The following is a 20,937-nucleotide window of genomic DNA, read 5'->3' as shown; positions in this document are numbered from 1 at the left end:
CATTGGCAGTAGTTCAGAGGTATTTTGCTCGCACTCCTTCGCTTTCCCTTACTCTAGCTGCCTGCCAATAACTTTTTTTTATACTAATGGCCAATATAGTGCACCGTCACACTGCTCGTATATACAGTACATAAGGTCAGGATTAATCAAAAGTATTCATCGCCTATTTACTGGACTCCCAGTGTAAACACCAGGTGTGAGCTCATGCATGGTGGCGTGTGGAGCTGCTCTGCAGGCTGTTGGGAGTTTTATTGCATTTCCCAGAGAGGCGAATATGATGTCATCAACATGTGTCTCATCTACTGTTAAGACCCCATTTCCTCGTCTGACAGCTGAGCCACGGATAAGGAGTTTCTGTTCTCATCATACACTCAAGGAAAAGTTTCCTTCTGCGCTCCCACCCTCCCACGAGGTGTTTTCTTTTTTCCTTCTAACTCCAAAAACTAGCACTCGCTCTTTGTCTGCACCGTGCTGCTTTTCAGAACAAAACTCAACCACTGACATTTCATTTTTTCCCATTTTTATTTATAAAATGAAGGTGTTAAAAGTCTAGGAAGCATTCATCACTGGCAAGTGAGACTTCAAACATATTCATATTTAATAATAATTCTCCCTTTAAGACTGTCTAACAACAGAGTTTGTACAAGGCAAATAATTTAAGGACAATATTTTTAAAAAATGATTAAGTGACTACATATAACTATGACCTCCTGGCTTTGTGCACAGGCGTAAGACAGGTGCTTGTACCGACAGACATCTATACAGTAGTTAATATCACAATAATCCTGAACATTACTCTTCAAAAACTGGCTTTTGTTGAAACATAAATGTTTTGTACCATATGTTCAGCTCCATTAGTGCTGTGAAAATGTAATGGAATCAGAAGGTGAGTACAAAGTCCTGAAGAATCTGCTTTTTCGAGTAGATCATAACACTGAAGCCCTCCATCAACATGCCTGTGAACGCTTTAACGAAAGCAGTTCAGTGCAAATAATGGCGCCAAATACGATTCTTTTTCCTGGTTTGTTACATATAGACCACCGCAACAAATCCAACCTAGTTAGCACATGAAAATACAACATTTTAAAATGACATTTTTAAACCCAAGAAGAACATTTTTTAAAATATACAACAGATGTAACACAATCATATTATGTGACATTACATTTGTACCTATGTGAATGGAAACAGTTGTGAAGGAAAAACTGACATGTTGTGCGATGCTGTGTGGCGTCGCTGGCAGAACGTTATCGGCAGATAAGCGGTTTAACATATAAATTGCAAAAAAGTTGCTGTTTATCACATGTAGCACAGAGATAAAGACGGCTTACATCAGCTGTACTCTCGCTACTGGAAATGCTCCAGTTTCAGACCAACCACTCATAGGAGGGCGACTCACCAGCAGTGAACTAACCTGTGTTATTATCAATGCAAAATGGAGCAAAATGGATGTTACACAGTTTTTGGACTAGAGAGTCAGCTGGTTTAAAGACTTTTTAATGTCTAATCCATTTGCTAACATGCACCTTGGTAAGGTCATGTCTAAAAAGGCCGAGGGCCACAGTGCATAGTGTGAAATTGCTATACTACATTGTGCAGTACATTGTTGTTCAGTGTTAGAGCAGAAATGTAAAGTAATAAAGCTAAATAATGAGCCGGTGTTAAATGGATATAGCGCATTTTGATCTTTCACACGAGGGTTGAAAATGTTTTTACATTTTACAAATAAACACAGAAAGAAAAGATGTTATTGTATTGGTGAACAATTCATTTTGCTCTTATTCCCCCTTTCTTACATTTTAGCACACGGTGGAGAAACAAGACCATTTCTGCAGGAAAAAATGCAGCGTTTTTGCCACAATGATGAAATGAGCACTAATTAAAAACAGGATTTACACCAGTGAGACACCAAATGTGTAGACCACCTGCATGAAACATTGTACCTGTTTTTCAACCCCTGATTCAAAACCTCAAATACATAAATGAGACATAAACTGTATATCAGCAATGTGTCCTTTCTGAGAGTTATCAGTATCTCCCACACAGGGGTTTGCAGTTTCTTTGGGCATCAGGGACACAGAGTGTAAGCACTCAAACAGGTTATACACCAGTACAAAGAAGTGAAGTCTCTGTGTTTCTATTACATGACATTGTGTATGCGTGTATTGTCATCTCATCCGGTTATATAACATGCAGGTAGGTTGCCTTGGTGTCCACCCCTATCACATTTTTGGCGGTGCATTTGTAAAATCCTGTATCCATGCTTGTCGGTTTTTGTATCACTAAAGAACCCTGAGGGCTAAGATAGCGGTTCCCATAAATGCGAGGCTGAGCCATGACCTTCAGCTGCATCAGGTCTGGTGTTTCCCAGGTAACTGTCGCCCGGGGTGTTGCTATGGTCAGGCAGGGCAGTTCCACAGCGACACCGGGGCGGGTGTAGGTCACAGGGGAGGGGCCTGTTGTGATGCGCGGAGGGTAGGCGATGACAATAACAGGAACTGTGATCACTGAAACTGAGGAAGAGTCATAACTCGTGGATCTGCAGGTGTAGGTGCCACGGTCGAACACAGAGGCCTGCTGCACTGTTAATGCTCCATCCTCTTGGACTAAGTAACGGCCTGAATCATCACTCTCACCCTGGGACAGCACCTTGCCACTGGGCATGGTCCATGTGAATGAGCTGCGGGTAAAGCCAGGTGTTTGAGAAGCAGGGCAAGGCAGGTGAAGGGTCTCTCCATTAATGATGCTCACAAGAGAGGCTGTTTGGGTGATCACAGTGGGCGCTGAGGCAGTGCCAGTTGAGGATGGGGGGCCAACTGGGTGAGGTGGTGAAGGCAATCTCGCTGCACTTTGCCGAGGCTTTTCAGTAACTGAGATTCTCGGGTAAAGCACAGGTGACGCTGGCTTTGAGCTTAAGGACTGCTCTGATTCCACTAATCCTCTTGAGAGCGGCACCTTTGTTAAACCAACCCTTTCTACCCTGTGTGGAGATCTGACCTCCTCCTGCTGGTCTGACACCTCCAGCTCCACCCGCATTGTTGTCTCTCCTTTCTCACTTCTCACTACACAAACCAAGACACCACCATCACTCCCTCGAACACCCCGCAGCTCTAAGGTACCATTTCGGTGCACAGTAAGACGACTGCCATAGTAGGGAGATGGCAACATGCCATTCCCAGGCAGAAGCCAGAACAGACGCGACTGACGGGAATTTTGGGAAGGGCATGGCAAAAAAATAGTTTGACCTTTAACTGCTTGCTGCTTCACCGCCGTTGCTACACCCAGTACTGTGTTGGGGGAGTTTTTAGCATCAGTATTACTACTTAACTCACCACCATTTCTGCTGTCAGTCCTTCCTAGATTACCGCTCCTATTAAAATCATCCCCTCTGTGTGTGCTTGTCCCAACTGCTTTATTAGACACAGTGCTACTAAAGCCTCCAGCATTTCTCGAATTACCACTTAACCTGCCATTTTCTCCGCTCGTATTAGCGTCATTACTAGCCTTTCCTGCAATGACTTCATTGATATTCCGTGCAGGATTTCTCTCAGCACTACCTTCTCTAACTGTGCTGCGACTGTTACCTACACTGTTGCTGTTGTGTATAATACTAGGTCTATTCATATTAATTCCAGTATTATCTGCTTTAGTGCTTACATTCCTAGCACGGTTCACCCCCACGCTGATTACGCTACTGCTCAGTTTTGTTGTAATTCCACTCACAAGTCCGTTAAATCCATTTTGACTATCATTCTTAAGGACAGGATTAGAGCTACTGATTGCCAAATTAACACCACTGCTTGGTACAATGTTTCTTATCCTCTCATTATCGTTGTCATTGCTGCTGCTGTTGTTATGCAGCTTGTCTGTGATTCCAGACAATCCATAGCGGATTATCCCCCCATTGTTAATGTTGTCCCCTGATCTGGTGTCAGTTCCACTATTATTGCTCCAACCTCCACCTTCCACTCGGCCACGCAATCCATAGGTAGGCGTCTCCACCTCAAGCCTGACCACCCTGCTCCTCTCCCCAGCTGAGTTGCTTGCTTGGCACGTATAGTTTCCCGTGTCGATCTTTTGAGCTACGCGCACCTCCAGAGTGCCATTTGAAACCACCACTACTCGTTCAAAATAATAACCAGATCCTAAACTTCGTGGGATAACACGGTTTGCAGGGTTGAACCACGTCACTGTAGGGGTAGGGTTTCCTGTGGCTCGGCACGGAATTCGGGCCGTTGCTCCCTGGCGTACTTTCATGACATGGTAGCTTCTGTCATCAGTAAAAGTTGGAACAGATGTCATCATAACCTTTACTTTGACCTTGAAAGGATGAACAGATGATTTAATTGTTTAGTGTTTTTAGTTGTGTAAAAGCTTCAGTTTGAAAGCACTCATAACTCATGCAGCTCATGACAAAGACTTTTAATTAAAATGATGAAGAAATTACTTGTCTTACCTTCATGGTGTCGTGGCCGCCTTGATTCTCAGCGTAACACGTATACTCTCCTCCTTCTCCAGCGCTTACTGCTGGAACCAGTAACGTCCCATTGCTGAACACTATTAGTCGTTGTTCTCGGCCTCCTCTGTCTTCCCCATGCAACACGCTGTTCACCATGGTTCCATCTGGTAAGGTCCAGTGGACAGCTGGGTCAGGCAGCCCTGATGCCTGGCAGTCCACCTGCAGAGGATCAGTGTTCCAGTGATGCATGATTTAAAAGGTTGTTGACTTTTTGTTTGGGATGAAAGCTGAAGTCGTAAGAAACATTATAAATGATAAATAACAACTACATGCTGCACTCTAAAACACATCTAAGCCACTACAAATTTCACACTCACACTAAAACACAGCTCATAAATCTTTAAATTAAAATAATTATTTTTAAAAATCCCACACTTGCTTTGTTTTTTTTTTTTCTTGACATTTTTCACCAAGCCTTTAAATATTGATGTGTGCTTTATTTTCTGCTGAAAAACACTGCTGATGATTCATAGCTGCACATTTATGCGTCAGCAGGTTTTTCTTTCTTTTTTGACCCAAATAATATAAAACATTTTTAGATCCCAACTTAAAACCTGAACTTTAGGACTCAAATGTACCAACCCTGGCACGAAATAACTCTAAAACTCAACAGTAAACTTATATAAGAGAGGGACAGTTCAGATTTAGACATTTCTTGCCAGACATTTTAAACAATACAGCATCAAATGAATGAATGAATTGAATTATTTCACGGGAAATATGCAGTGCAAACACTACAACTTAATAACAACCCAGATTCAAATAAAATTGAGTGAGAAACACAGACTGGAAATAAAATATTAATCGCTTGTGTGCATTTATCAAACAAACTTTGCATCAGAAGCGGCTGAGAATTGCAATTTAATTACATTTCTGTTTTTCTGCTCACCTTCAGTGGTTTCCCGACTGACACCATCTGAGTGAGCAGTTGTTTTGGTTCAATCGTGGCGGGTTTCGCAGCTACAGTAACACGCAGGAGGCGATAATCATCTGCGACCTTGTTCCGTGCAATGCACAGGTAGTCTCCAGCATCCTTCTCCGTTACAGCTTGGACTGACAAGGTACCGTTAGGATGCACCTTCAAACGCCGGTCAAAACTTTCATTCAAACGTAGATAATTAAATTAGATGAAGTACTATTAAAATCAACAACATATGTAGTGATACAAATGTGGACATTCCCAGTACCTTAAGTGCTGGTCCACTAGCTTCCTGCTGGGGGTCCTCCAGATAATGATAGGGGTTGGGTTGCCAGTTACGGAGCAGTGAAGCTGTAAAATCCCCCCTTGTGGGACAGTAGAACTAGATGGTGATGTAGAAATAATACGGGCTTTGCTAAAAGGGGAGAGGAGCAAGGGATTCAAAACAGTAGATGCTCTCCTGTCTGTAGGGGAAGCAACTCTTGTGTTGGTTATACTGGGTGAGACTTTATTCTTATTTATTGACCCCGTGGAGGGTGGGGAAAGGGAAGAAGAATTTGTTTTTTTGACACTGGTAAAGTGTGTGTGGGAGGCAGTGACTGTTTTATTAAATTTAGGTGATGAGTTCGAGGACCGGTAAGGGTTAGATGAGGAGTGAGAAGAGCTTGAGGTGAGCGACGTCTTGGATTTTTCCAAGGGAGATTTAGGGGAGCTAAATGGATTTGAGGGCTGGTTAGAGATACTCAGACCTGTGTCATTAATGAGTGATGAAGAAGGTGGCCTTTCAGTAGCAACAGCTTTTACTCCTTTATGACTTACTTCTCCCTGTCTTCTTTCTCCTTCTGCTCCCCCTTCAATTTTTAACTTCACTGTTCTCTTATCGGTCCCCACAGCATTACTTGCTGTGCACTCATAGCTCCCAGAATCCTTTGGCCCGACTTTTCGAATATGCAGTGTCCCATTGGTCAAGACAAAGAGGTTGCCGTGGAGAAACTGGGATGGGCGAACAAGGGTCCCATCTGGGATTCGCCAGCGGAGAGTTGGTGGAGGGGCACCTCGGGCTGAGCAGTGAGCATAAACTGGCCTCCCCGGAGACAAGAGCAGGTGTTCCTCTCTGGGTTGCTGTATCACCGGAGGTAACGAGGACACGTGTACACGCACAGAGGTGCTGGCAGCACCAGCTGAGTTGGAGGCCACGCAGCGATACACTCCTCGGTCACTGGGTAAAGTTACTGAGATATGAAGAGTTCCATTCGTGTCCACGCTGATTCGACTGGTGGAGGGGCCAGCAGATGTCATGACAGAACGATCTGGCAGAACCCACGAGAGCAGAGGGGCGGGAACACCATCCGCTTGGCACTCCAAGTGCACTTCTCCGCCCTGATGAATGGTGGCTTCTCTGTAACTAGCCAGCTGCATACGAGGGGGGCGAGTCCAAACTTCCAGGGTCGTTAGCAACCTGCCATGAAGAAGACGGGCAAAAAAAACCCCTCAATTTATGAAATATGCAAAGGCAAACACACAATGCATGACTCTATCAGAAATCACATAAGAGGCACCAAATCATACTTTATATATGCAGGTTTGCATTACTGCGTATGTCACTGTTTGCTGTTATAACAACAGACTCAACAAGCATAACTGCACCACAATATACATTATGCTGAGTAATTTAATTACACATTACTGTAGGCTGATGTCATTAATATTAAATACATTATGCCCTGTTGTCATTACACAACCATACTGTATGCATAACATATATCCGTAACCTCACCTATCACGACCCAGCATGCTTTGTGCACTGCAGATGTATGTGCCCCTGTCCTGCAGCTGAATATTCTGGATAACAAGGGTGCCATTTGACAGGACCTCAAAACGCTGAGCTCTGGAGTGGACTGACATCACCGCTCCTGAGTGAAAGACATACAGCAAGAGAGTAAGACAGACAGACGCACACAAAGAGAAGCAACGAGCAAAGAGAGTGAGGAAAAACGTTAAGAGGGTGAGAAAGAGACAGAGAGGAAAGGAGGAACGGGGGCACACCAAATGGCACAGCATGAAGTAAAGTCAGCGATGCAGTGCACAAAATGTTCCATTACTTGCTTGCGATGTCTTTCCCACATGGCAAGCTAGAGAAAAGCCTATTGTGTCCATGCCAGTGTATATGCTGGTTGTTAATGGGGTTTTTTTTTCATCACAGTAAAATGTGTTTGTATTCATTCATAGCACATATTAAAGCTGACGCTTATTTCCTTTAGCATTAGTGACCTCAGAGTGTAAACCTTTAATTACTCTGCTTTAAATGCAAAGTCAATAGATTTTAGACCATACCATACAGACATGCACATATGCAATAAACTGGTGAATGCGAAATAAGCACTGCTGCGTTTTCCAGCAAAATTAAAAGAATAAACATGAAGCCTGTTCCATGATTTGAGTTTATGCAACAGATTTAAAGTGGCGGTAAACTGGATTACACACTGACATAGCTCAGGGTGTTTTGTTTAAGGTATGTTAGAATAAATGCATGCTGCAGTGTGCACACCTGTGGCGACTTTAATCCACGTGATGGTGGGTTTTGGTTCTCCTTTAGCTTCACAAGTCAGCCTGGCAGTGCTCTCTGCTGGGAATGACACTGTCCTGACGTGCGGGTCTGCAATCCTTGGTCTGGATCTCACGACTGGAGCCTACAAGAGCACATTAAATCACAGGATAATGAATTTGACTCCTTTAAAATATTCAAACCTTTAAAGATATCTGGGATTCACTAATGAAACATTTTAAACTTTACAAGTTTAAAATGTTTCATTATGTTGGCCTGAATTAGGTTGGCCATTGAGTTTCATTTTCTTAACTAAATAGCCAGTGACTGGAGGGCTTCCAACAACCTACAGCAAGCAGGCAAATTAAAACACATTTGTGAAGTTATGAATCAGCATGAAAAGTCTGATTCACAGGGGCTAATTAAAAACTGCCAGTTTGTAAAATGTTTCTTATTGCTCTTTTTTTTTTTTTTATTAAATAGTGATATTGTGGAATAAGATATATAATATAGCTTCACAGTGATCTCAGACTTAGAGTTTTTGTTGGTGGACTGAGATTTTTAATCTACTGAGGCTTGCCAACAAGGCCTGTAAATTAATTAACAATTGATTACTTTAAATCCCATGGGATTAGACTCACATAATGCATAACAACACATAATGCTATTGATTGTGGAACACGTGTTTTTAATTTTGTTTTTTTCTTTAGATCTCTGACAGAGCTCTGGAGAATCCATGAAATTGTAGAATTGCCATAAACATCCTTTAATTTTAATTGCAGGTCATGTGGATAGAGATTAGACTGTTTGGAGATCTAGATTTTGCCCCAAGGGCTTGCAGAGTTGGGTGTAGTGTGTGTGTGTGTGTGTGTGTGTGTGTGTGTGTGTGTGTGTGTGTGTGTGTGTGTGTGTGTGTGTGTGTGTGTGTGTGTGTGTGTGTGTTGTTTTTTTCTGGGTCAGCCAACTCTGGTTTGGAGCATCAGAGGCACTCACTTGGTAAAGAAATGTTAATGTGAGTTGTGTGTATATAAACTGCAAATTACATTTAAAAGTGCACTTAAAGAAATTACCCACTGCATAAATTACTAAATGACTAAAAGCAAGTAAAAATGGGGAAACATTAATTTGCAATTGAATTAACACTAGAAAAGAACAAATGGTGGTCCTAGTTTGGCTGTTATTCTCTTTGTAGTGTGTGTGTGTGTGTGTGTGTGTGCGCGTGTGTGTGTGTATGTGTGTGCTTGCCTTAAAGCCCATTTTGGGTAGCACTACCTATAAAATAGAAATGTTATTTGAATTCATTTGGACTCACCCCAGGAGCCACAGGGAATGAAGGGGACCAGTTAGTCCTGCTGCTGTGTGAATCTGGAATTGAATTAGCGCCGGCGTTTTTCCAGTCAGTGGGGGTCCGACTCTGGTTTGGAGCACCAGAGGCAAGCCTCTCTCTGGGGTCAGCTAGGTCGATGCTTGGCCTCTCCCGGGATGATGTTTTGGTATTTGCTGATGTCATTATTGCAGCGGTACTGGAAAGTGTGCTAGGCGTAGCTGCCCTAGAAGTTGAGTGAATTTTGACTGAAACTGTAAATGTTGGAGTAGTGGTAGTAGTAGTAGTAGTTTTAGTAGTTTCAGATGTAGTAGAAGCAGTAGCAGTAGATGGAGGGTTAAGAAATCGGGACGTAACAATGAATGAGTTTGAAGAACTACTAGTAGTAGTGCTAGTATCGGTAGTAGTTGAAATCAAAGCATTATTATTAGGGTTTATTGTAGTGGTAAAGAGTTCAACTACAGGAATAGTAGCGGGAGTAGTAGGTGTAAGAATAGGTGTAGCAGAGGTAGAAGCACTTGCAGTATGTCTGGTAGTGCTAGATGTTGGAATAATAGTCCTAGCAAATATGGTGGAACTTGTAGTCCTAGGATTAATTGCAGTTGTTGTGGGAAGCTTGTACTCATTAGTCATAGCAGAAGATGTACTTTTAGAGCTGCTGGCATTTGCATTAGAATAAACCTTTTTAGGGGCAGTTGTAGGATTTGTTATGGTTTTTGCAGTAGCTGCACTGGAAACTGAAACAAGGGAGGAGTGAGTTGCTGGAGAGGAAGACTGATATAGTATGCTCACAAAATTCTTCCCCAGCTTTTCACTGTGTTTGTTTGGGGGTGTGTCAATATGCTTGCCTAAGGCTGTTTGTGTTTCTGTGTGTTTGTGTATACTGTGTGCTAAGGTATGTGTGCCTGGCACATGTGTTTCTGAAATGACAAAATTAGAATGAGTGGGTGCTGGTGTGCTGAAAAGAGTGGACTCTTCACTGTCTGGTATCTCTTCCCTGTCTGGTCTCTTGCCTGAGTGAGTCATTATAGCTGTAGGTGTGTATCTGTTTGTATACGAGGGGGAGGGAGTCTGTGAGGGGGAGGAAGATGATGAAGCAGAGCCAAAAAGATTCAGAGCAACATCGTTTGGAGCAGTCTTAATATGGTCTCTCTGTGTCGACAAAATTCCCGCAGATGTGGCTGTTGAGACCAGTGACAACATATTGATTTGATTTGTAGTGGTGTCAGGTGTCACAGCAGGGGTTATTGGGTTTGTGGGTTCCAGGGGACGTTGGTTTGGGGTCAAAAGTTGCACCCTGGGCCTGTTGATGATTCGTCTCCGCTGTCCAATCTTCCTGTGTGAGTTCCGAGGTCTTTGGGGGCGGGAGTTTGGCACCAAATTAGGGAAGAACCGCTGTCGGGGATTCTGTGGTCTCGTTCTTGATGGATTGGGGTTCACTTCTCGCTCATCTCCTTCAACTGGTTCTGGGACAATTTCATTTGTTCCTGACACTGGATAAGATGTGACCGGTTCTTTCCGTGTCACTGCGTTTGCTGCTGTCTGTGTTTGTGTTTGTGCCTGCCTGAGTGTGTCTGTCTCATTCTCTATCTGTTTTTCTGTTGACCTCTCTGTACCTTCTTCTGTCTCAGAGTCTGTTTCAGTCTCTGTTTTTATCTCTGTTTTTGTCGGGCTTCCTGTGTTAACAGGTTGAATGGGCTGTAACTCTTCCTCCTGAAGAACTATATCATCAACAGACGACCCTTCAGTTTCTGCTTCCACTCCTGCTGCCTGACCTCTACCTCTATCTGTATCATCATCTTCCTCGTGTTCTATCGTGACTCTGTCTTCAGCTTCTTGGACCGGTGCAGCTGTGGGCTTTTCTGTTGTGATAAGTTGGCCACGATTAGCGAGAGCAGTCCTTTGACGTATCTTAGCCAAAAGGTCAGCCCATTTCTGCGGATCTATCTTTTTTTTGCTCGTGCTAACTCTACGTTTGTTCTCAAAGAGGTTTCTTCTCTGGTCTGTGGATGAAAAAGCTGCACCGCCTCGTCTCCGGGAGCCTTCTCTTACAGGCCCACGTCTTCGTGGGTTTCCAATCGGATAGCGTCTGTTTGGGGGTCCCTGAAACGACACTGGGCGTTTTCTATTTCCAACAGTCGCCTCTTCCACTTCCTCTCCGTCCCCTGATCCTTCATTCATGTCACGTAATAAAGGAGCTCTTATCCTGGTTGACCGGCCAGCAGCAGACTGTGGTCCTCTGGGAAACGAAGTCCTAAGTGCAGGGATATGCTGTGAATTTAATATCAGCTGCACTGACAGAGCATCTCTACCATAGTGGTTGACTGCAGTGCAGCGGTAATGACCACCATCCCTCAGGGAGGGGTTAGGCAGATAGAGACTCCCATTTGTTTCTATGGTGAGTCCACCTGGCACAGCAGTTCCTCGGCGTACCACATTTCCATTTGGCAAAATCCAGCTTAAATAAGGCTCTGGTGAACCAGACATCCTGCAAGGCAAACTGACAGGTTCTCCAACTGTCCCTGTGACAGGAGGCCCCACTTGCTCTCCTAAATGCGGAACAGAGGACTCCTCCACTGCCAGATGCAGAAGAAGAACATCTACGTCCCTTCCAGCCCTGGCAACGCAGTAGTAAATCCCAGCATCTGACAGTTGTACATTTTGTAGCAGTAAAACAAAGCCTGAAGCCCGGAGCCTGCCATCTAGGGTGCTGGAGGGGGAGAGGAGTTCAGATCCATCTGGGAGAATCCACTGTGCTTTGGGGTTGCCAGAAGTGAGAATTGGGCAGGGTAGCTGTACTTTACTGCCTGCTACTGCTGCCAGTGCTGTGGTAGTATGATTAGTTGAAATCAGCACCCAAGGGTGAGAAGCAGCAGAGGATGATGAGAGTTGAGAGGTAGGGTCAAGATGAGCAGAAACTCTTGTTGAGTATATAAGCTGAACCTTATGTCCATTAGACTGCGCTCTGTTTAGCTGAATGCTAATAGCTGGCTGCATTAACCACTGAGGCCTGGCTTTAACAGAAGCTTTGACTCCAGTGTGATAATATCCATCTGTCTCTGCTGCCTGCCTATAGCGGTAGGCCAACGCTGGGGATTTACTCAGCATGATCTCCCTCTCGAGGCGAACTGCAGTCTCGCTGTAGTAAGCCAGAATCCTCCAAAGTTTCTCATAGCTCTGTCTCTCCACGGGGCACTCCAGAGAGAGCGAGAGAGCGAGAGGAAGAGGAGAAGATGAGGACACGGAGAGATCTGGAGGAGGAGCAATATCTTGGGAGTCGGCTGATTGAGTGATGTTGCAACTCAGATCAACACTGTACCCTTGCTGGTCAGACAAACCCAGTGAGGCACTGCCTAAGGGCTCTCTGAAGGTCTCACTTGATTTAATTTCACTGGGTTCTGTCCCTAAAGGTGCCTCTTTTCCTGGAGACGGGATCACTGGTGAATTGCACGTTAAAGCAGTCTGTTCAAGCAAGCCCTGCCCTTGAAGTGAATTGGGGGATGTACATAATGGACACTGTGGGCCACCAGGACATTTCATCAAGCCTAATTGAAAGAGGGAAACAGAGAAAATGATATCACAAAAGACAGCCTTACCATATCTAATGTCATAGCAGCTATGCAAATACACAATAGCACGTTTTAGCTCTTTCAACATATAACTGCATATTATAGTCATTTATTAGTCATGGCAGCATATTTTAAGCATTCATTACACTTTATATCTCTTACTAATTAGGTATGGTTACTTAATTTACACATAAATCAGAAATATGCATCACTTCATTACTACACAGGAATCATTAGCCTATATTTCAGTGGACACACATCAGTGCTGTCATCATGGATTAGTCATGGCAAGTTAAGTCTGGCATATCAGTGAGACACATTTCACGGCCTAGCTTTCTCTCACATCTCAATAACAGCCACAAAACACACTGGAAGATAATGGGGAGAAACAATGAATAATTTGTGACAAAAAGCAGGTGGAGGGCGGTAGTGGCCAAAGGTTCTCAGATAACAAAACCAGATGCATTAAAATGAATGGTTTTGGCATGCAGCTCTCGGTCTCGGCTTATAAAGTGGAAATATCAACAAAACAATCTTCTGTTTCTCAGCCCGTTCCCAATGTTCCTTCTCACCTTATCTATTTCTTCTTCTGAACACGTTAGAGAGACAAAACAATAAGTGTAAACAAATGATTTTTTCAGGAATGGCAGTCACCTGGGTGAGCCAGAGTCCAAGAAAGAAACCAGTTCATCCTGCAGTCACAGCTCCACGGATTAGCCTGCAGCATAAGAGTTTCCAGCAGAGGTGCTGTTGCTAAAGCGTCTTTGGGCAGGGTGGTTAGACTGTTGTTGGAGAGGTCCAGGTGTCTAAAGAAAGGGAAGAAGAAAAAACTGATATGAAAACAGAGGGAAAGCAGAGTCTGAATCAAAGCAGATGGCTGCTTGGACTGAATTTAAGTTAACAATTACTGTGTTGCCCTCACTCTCAGGACTACCAGCAGAACTAAATCTGGTTATACTTTTAAAACCAGATTTCCCTCGCACTGATTATTACATTGAATGTTTGAAGTGTACAAGCTCACCTGAGTGTGGAAAAGTAATATGTATTCAGTAGGGACAATGTGCATAGAGTGTGAGGGTGCAACTGATGCAGCCTGTTTCCTTGTAGACGAAGCAGCCGGAGGCTAGGCAGCTGGAGCAGGGCCCGGGGGTGGATGTGCTGGAGGAGGTTGTGATCCAAATACAGGCGGAGCAGTGAGGTCAGGCCAGAGAAGGTCAGCGATGAAGAGATCTCTCTCAGCTTGTTATAGCTTAGCTTTAGTATCTGTGGGAATAAAGGAAATGAAATGAGCAGAAGGAATGGAGGATTAGGACAGACATCTAAGGCTGATTTAAAAGGAAAAGAAAAGTCGGTTACTGGACACCACATGCTGGCAACATGAGTCTATAACATGAGAATAAAGAGATGTGTAAAAATCCAAGTAGAAACAACTTATCCTGAGTAATTTTTTTAAAATACAGGCAAAGATTTCAAGAAAATAGTTAAAACATTTACAAAACTACTGCTGACAGCATATCCAGATGAAATATTCATGCTGTGCATCGGGTCAAACTAAAAGGATATCCTAGAACTGGCGGGGTTTCTCATTATCCAAATGTAAAATTTAGCACTTTCCCCAAAAGGAAACTGTAAGAAATCTATTGCTATTCCAGCCATGTGTGAAGATCCCGCCAGAAATTTAAGAAGGCGCACCATGAAAATCAGGTTGTGGAATTTTGTTTCTGTGAGGCTTACGTTAAATCTGCCCTCTGGGGAGGCTACTGAGCTGGAAGAGTTCCAGCTGCTGACGGATCAAGCATGTGAAGACGTCAGCACATGAAAATATGGATCCTATTACCACAGAACGGCAAATATATCAGCATCTGCCTGGGAGATGAAGGGAACAATTGCTAGTTGAGTAATATCACTTCCCCACGGACTGCTAACTCTGCCCTCAGGTTGCTTCTCAAATGTCCAGTGTGTTTCCTGTCACCAAGCAGTGAAACGAATGATGATTGCTAAATTATGCATCACTTATAAAGAAATTAGGAAATAAATGCTGACGTTTTGAATCTACGAAATGATGACTGTTCGCTTTGATTGATTAATTCTAGATTAGTTTTGCAGATCAGAGCTTTAGCTAATGAATCGGTTTAATATTAATAGTATGACTGCAGGATTTGGGCACATTTATCAGTGTAGCGTCGTTTCTAAATTACACCAAACCTTTTTGACAAATACTATTTATCTTGATAATCATACATTACTGGCGTTATCAGTAACAGAAACCTTCTTTGACAAGCGGTTTTAATGTTAATCTCTCATAGTTAGAGTGTTATTAAGAGTGTTAATTACAAGTATTTCAGATGTTACTGGTCTACTGTATCGTAACTTTTTATCTCCACTGTCACAAAATGTTGTCTCTCCTACCCATTAGGGTGTTGAGGCGACTGTTTGTTGTAATTTGGCGTTTTATATATAAAACTGCCCACTCTCTGTTTAATTAGATTCACTAACCCCAGTGAGAAAGGTCAGAAGTATTGTCTTTCTCCTCTTCCTGTTTACCTGTAGCGATTTCATGTCTCTGAACGCTGCATCTGGAAGATGATGGAGGTCATTGCTGTGAAGCATCAGAAGCTCCACCCTCCTTAACCCAGCCAAAGACCTGTCATGGAGGTTCCTGATGCTGTTAAACCTGCCAGAGAACAAAACACCATCTGCATACTTTAAAAAAAAAATTCCTGTGTTGACTGATTTAAAAAAAAAGAATAAAAAACACCCAAAAAAGCTTTAGCTCGTTATCACTGATATGTTACATATGTGTGAGCAGCATACTTTGTTCTTTTGGATGTATGTGTGTTTCCATACCCTAAGTTTATGCGTCTGGTGTGTGCAGGCAGACCGGGAGGTATAGCGAGCAGTGAGCGGAAGGTGCAGTGGACTTCATTGGCCTGGTAGCAATTACAGGTCCTGGGGCAGGACTTGCTCGTGGGCACAACAAGTGCCAGCATCAGGAGAGCCAGTAAAGCCGCAAGCACATTCACTCCCCGATTCATTTTCATTTACTAGAGGAGACAGTACACTATCACTGCAAAAGAGGAAAAGGAAGTCAGGAATAATGGAGAGAAGCAAAGAGCACCAAAATTTCTCCAACAACTTCTGTCAAAATAACCTCTTTCCTTTTTTTAAGTAGAGACCACAGTGCTACTCCTCACACTTTTACTTATACTCAAGCCACAGAGCCATGCTGGAACACCGCACCTGTCTTAAAGGTGAGATATTTAAGTATAAGACATACAGACGCGCATGCGTGTGCTTAAGTAGTTAGCGGTGTGGCTGATGCGATATATGAATGAAGGTTTAAGTCAAAGGGCGCATTAGGAGGCTAGAAATACTCCCGCCCTCTCCCTCGCTCGCTCTGTTACTCTCACCCAATCGCAAAATTAACATAAAAACGCCAAACATTTAAATTCAACAGACCAACTATAGAGCTAAACATGAGAAAGCTTTTCGACCTATAGTTAAAATTTAAGTAAATCATGCTGATGAGCAAGAAGCATTGGAGATAAATAGATTCTTTTACCGCGTTTCACAACATACCTTGAAATCCTTCGGTCCGGGGGAGTTAATCATTTAATGGAATTATTCATTTTGACCATCAAACGCTGACTTTAATCCAGCTGCACGGTTCGGAAATTTAAAAGCAAATTTATGCAGTTTATCCGCCCATCAGGTCCGATACTTGGAGTGAATTCCCAAGAAAGTTATCACCTTAGAAGAGAGCCAAGAAAATCCTGAAAAGTAATATCACTTTTTTTCCAACTCCACAAAACTTTTTTTTAAAGTATGTTAACAACATCCAGAGTTCTTCATGCGTCTCTACAAAAGTAGAGCGGCAGGAGCGGCAAGCGGACTATTTGCATAAGCGTCTGGCGCTGTGTGAATGTGTGCGAGCGTGTGTTTGTGTATGGGACAGTGGATGTGTATTTGGAAAGGGGGACTGGACTGAAGTGCACCGAGTGACGCTCGGGGAGAAGGGTCCATCCAAGGAGGGGCTTTCTCTGGAAACCCAGAGGTAACAAGTTACCGCGTTCGGGCTGCTGCTCCTCTCAAATGCGTGTAGCTGTCAGAAAATAACGCCAAAACTCATTTGCAAACTCTTATGTCGGATAAAGGCTCTTATAACTTCTCTAGGAAGTTTAACTTAGGTCATTTTTTCTATATAATTTTAATTTCGAGAGGGCTTCTGGCTTTTACTTATTTCATTTAATCTTACTGTCTGAACAGTTTTTAAATTTAAGCTGCAGAAATGTGGAAATTTGTGAACAGTAAATATTGTCATTTGATCTGACATCAAAAATAAGCTCATTAATAGGATAGAGTCTAAAAAAACAAACTATGAGGTATCCATCTGAGCCTCCTTATTACTATATTATAGTAAATATGATTTTGACCTATTGCCATTAAGATGGCTTCTCCACTCTGCCAGAAGATTATTCTGGTGAAAAAAATAGTAAACTTCTGTATTTAACTAAATTTAATGTAATATTAATCAAAGATATTGGGCAATGAAAAAAGTCTGAGCACACAAAATACCATATTACCCTCACCGAACCATTAAACGCACCCATGATACCAAAAATTACACAGAAGACATGACCTCTGTCTCTTCATTGGCCCTTAGGCTGTCTCTGATGTACACATTTGGGTTAGGATCTACATCTTATTCTAATCCATCTGATGTGTCACAACTTTTTCAAGGACACTGAAGCAGAAGCTGAACTGCAACTTGCTTAATTGGGAGATCCTCTGTTGGTAACATGTGGTTCCATATTTTCAAGTTCCACTAAAAATTTATCTAATTTTCAGGCACCACGTGGCGATTACACCTCCTTCTGTGAGACTTAAATGAAGGGACAGCAAAAATAGACTGATGCTCCTCAGCTGTTGTCCCCTTTAAGTAACCCCACCCCCATTTGTCACAGTAAGTTAGTGACAAGCGAGTACGCCTGGCAGAGGCTCTTTGCATTCCTTTAGGTCATTAAAGCGATATTTCTGAGAGAGAAAAAAATCACCTTATTTACCCTGGACAGAAAAACTGCTTGAGTTTCTAGGTCTCTCAATAAACTTTTCCAGCACAACTGAAAGGTTTTGTTTTTTTTTACTCACCACAGGGGGCAGCAGTACTGAAGTGCAGCAGCAGATGTGCAAATAAGGTCACCACTGAAAAGTTTTGAAGAATTCACATCAGCTTCCTGAATAATGGATTGTTGCTCTAATCCTGAATGACTGTTCATACCTGCTGGCTTGACAGTCGACAAGTGAACATCCGCAGACATCTGAGTGGATGGGATTTGATGCTTTACATTCACCAGCAAAATTCCCTCTGATGTTTTTCAACAGATGATCCAGTCTTCACCACCTTATAACCCTTGTCTCTGCAGGCAGTGTTGGCCTGTGAGAGCTTAGCAGCTCTCACATGCTGCACCGATTCCCTGTAGCTGTAATATGACTGTAAAAAGCATTAGGCCCAGTCCCAGCTCACTTCATTACAATACTTATCACTGTTATTGGAATGTATTGGACCATAATAAATGAATCACTGTCTGTCTAACTGGAAACAAGTAAGGAATGAAGACATAATGTAATATAAAGGCTCCTTGGGGGAAGAGAATGAATGAAGGGAGTCAAGAGAAAAAAAGAGGAGCAAAGAGAATGAGGGTTAAAGGCACTATGCTTTTGGCTTATGGAGAATGACCCACACTATTAAGTAAATGGTTTACATGCTGCATAAACAATTAGCTCCCGTCCCTTAGCTTCTTTTTTTTTATCACCAGTTATAGGCTTGGTTTTTGTGTTTTTTCAGTTTTGTAAAGTGAAACATGGCATCTTTACCTCAAATGTCCAATTTTCTGTATTTAACAAGTGAGGAAATAAAGGATGCTATCAGCGATGCTATTTGTGTGCTATCGGCACACAGAAAATAATATTTACCGCTCTCAGGCCCCTGGTTCTAAGAATAAATAAATATTTTAGTTCGAGAAGCTGGCGGCCAAGAGTTTTGAGGTATTTACTGACAAATTTCTCTGAGCTGAATTGAAAGCTGCAGTAATACACTAGACAAAACCAGGTCATACAAAAAAAAAAGACACCCATCCTGTCAATAACACAGAGTTACCACAAAGTGTGTTTCTCTAGACCTAACAATTTCCCTCAAACCCCCTAGTCCCTGCACCAAGCAATCACATCTGTCCACCAAATGCTTGGAGATGAAACTGAAATCCTTCATCATCATGCCTGCCAACACCAAAAATGTCAAAGTAAAGGAGCCCTACCAGAATATACTGTATGTAATTTTAATTTGTACCCAGTCATTGCTGGAAAAAAAAGATCTCATTTGCATGTTACTAAGGCAAGGCAAGGCAAGGCAAGGCAAGGCAAGGCAAGTTTATTTGTATAGCACAATTCAACAACAAGGTGATTCAAAGTGCTTTACAGAGACAGGAATGCATTGCTTGCTCACTCCACAGCCTGCAGTCACTTCAAGATAAAAATTAGATCCCCTCACTTTTGCACGCTTAACCTCTTACAAGTGTAATTTTCATTTACTAAAAAAGGCAATTTTTCCAACCAAATTGGTTCCGTAGAAGAGACCTGGGCTGCTGGGAGTTTGTCAAACTGCATTTAAAAGACTCTGAGAACATGAGAGGAAAAAAGTAATTTAATGTGATGAGTTAAAGTCTGAACTATCTGGACAAAACTCCAAATACTATGTCTGGCAAATCCCAGTAAATGTAACGATGTTCATAGGAATGCTTAAATGCAATACAGATCGAAGCCTGCAGACTGCAGAGCAGAACCTGCGCGATGGGTGCAGGGAATGCATTATCTTTGAAGACGCTCTGTTCCAGGACAGACACGACCTGAGATTGGAGTGATGTTTCACCTTTCGGCACAACAGTGAACCAAAGTAATCAGCCATGACAGTACTGCAGTGCAATGGCCATCTGCAGCACATCCAGTCTTACAGAGCTTGACAGGAGTTGCCCAGCAAAATGTGACACCCAGGTGTGCAAACTATATGCAGACGTTATGTAAGCTATAATAACTTCCAAAGATTTAAATACTTTTAAACTGACTATTTTGATTATTGGTAAACTTTAAATGAATTTAAATAAAATTCTATTTGTAAAGGCATCTTAAAGCTTTTTGAAGGAACTTTTCTGTATTCTGGTTCTGTTTGTCTCTCTTGGTGAGATTTTTTAAGAAAGTACATTGGTCATCAGTGCTGTCTAATCTCCTGGGTTTGGTGTTATCTAGGTCAACTACTGGAGTGCTGACTCATGAATTCAGGAAGTATACAGCTCCAGGAGGAGAGAAGTTTGCTGATACTGTCACGGCTGGCGGAGGGAGCCGTGTGGTGTGGAGGAAAAGGAGGACCCAAGATGCAGCGAACTGATGACAGAGTGATGTTTATTTACAAGGTGGTGGTGGTGGCAAAAACAGGCAACTCAACATGAGCAATTACAAACCTAAACTGGGAGAAACTAAAGACAAACCTGAGACCATACAAAAGGGGTGCGGGGCAGAGAGACGCAGAGACAGGAACGAAACACCATAGAATGCAGAGCTACACGGAGGAACGCAGTGATACATGGATGAACGCAGACGAGCCGACGAGGAGCACAGGCAGACACCAACTATAAATACACACACCAGGTAATGAGGAAATGGCACACAGGAGGGGACACAGCTGGAACTTAATGGGCATAACGAGACACAGACCTACAAAGTAAAACAGGAAATCTAGAACCCGAACCGGACACAAGGGGGGAGGACACAGAATAACTAGAACAGAGGGAAATAGTCACAAAACACAAAACGCTGGGTCAACGACCCAGGACCATGACAGATACATAATTTCAAATCATGTACATTATGTATTCTTTTTCAGCTGTCTTTCATGTGTGAAAAGAAAAACTTTTTGAAAGTCCTGGGAGAGAAAAATCTGTGCATTTCATTAACTCTCAATTCTTGTTTTTCATTATTCAATTTTCTTTTTTTTTCAGCATTTTGGTTCTT

The 20,937-nt window shown here is 42.7% G+C and overlaps 1 protein-coding gene across 1 annotated transcript; it reads right to left on the bottom strand.

Annotated features, from left to right (window-relative positions):
- Positions 1–520: 520 nt before the first annotated feature.
- Positions 521–16,868, bottom strand: LOC147311740 (matrix-remodeling-associated protein 5-like). Its single transcript, XM_086266608.1, has 12 exons — positions 16,456–16,868; positions 15,724–15,943; positions 15,421–15,550; positions 13,898–14,139; positions 13,531–13,682; positions 9,296–12,852; positions 7,987–8,128; positions 7,216–7,351; positions 5,707–6,897; positions 5,409–5,616; positions 4,457–4,678; positions 521–4,320 (listed from the first exon to the last, which is right to left on the bottom strand). The coding sequence occupies exons 2-12, from the start codon at positions 15,915–15,917 to the stop codon at positions 2,182–2,184; spliced, it is 8,313 nt and encodes a 2,770-aa protein (XP_086122734.1). The 5' UTR covers positions 15,918–15,943; positions 16,456–16,868; the 3' UTR covers positions 521–2,181.
- Between the last annotated feature and the right edge of the window lie 4,069 nt (positions 16,869–20,937).

Source organism: Aulonocara sp. 'chitande type north' Nkhata Bay, linkage group LG16 (genome assembly GCF_057382095.1).
Source record: "Aulonocara sp. 'chitande type north' Nkhata Bay isolate Kocher_YH1m ecotype deep benthic linkage group LG16, A_spYH_male_GT1.1, whole genome shotgun sequence".
NCBI lineage: Eukaryota > Metazoa > Chordata > Actinopteri > Cichliformes > Cichlidae > Aulonocara > Aulonocara sp. 'chitande type north' Nkhata Bay.
Note: the sequence above shows the minus strand (reverse complement) of the source record. Positions and strands in the feature narration are given on the sequence as shown.

Coding starts and splice junctions, on each gene's coding strand:
- LOC147311740 (XM_086266608.1), bottom strand. CDS start 15,917: ATGAAAATGAATCGGGGAGTGAATGTGCTTGCGGCTTTACTGGCTCTC. Junction 14,140..15,420: donor GAGACATGAAATCGCTACAG/GTAAACAGGAAG, acceptor TTATTCCCACAG/ATACTAAAGCTAAGCTATAA. Junction 6,898..7,215: donor AGCATGCTGGGTCGTGATAG/GTGAGGTTACGG, acceptor TCTTCATGGCAG/GTTGCTAACGACCCTGGAAG.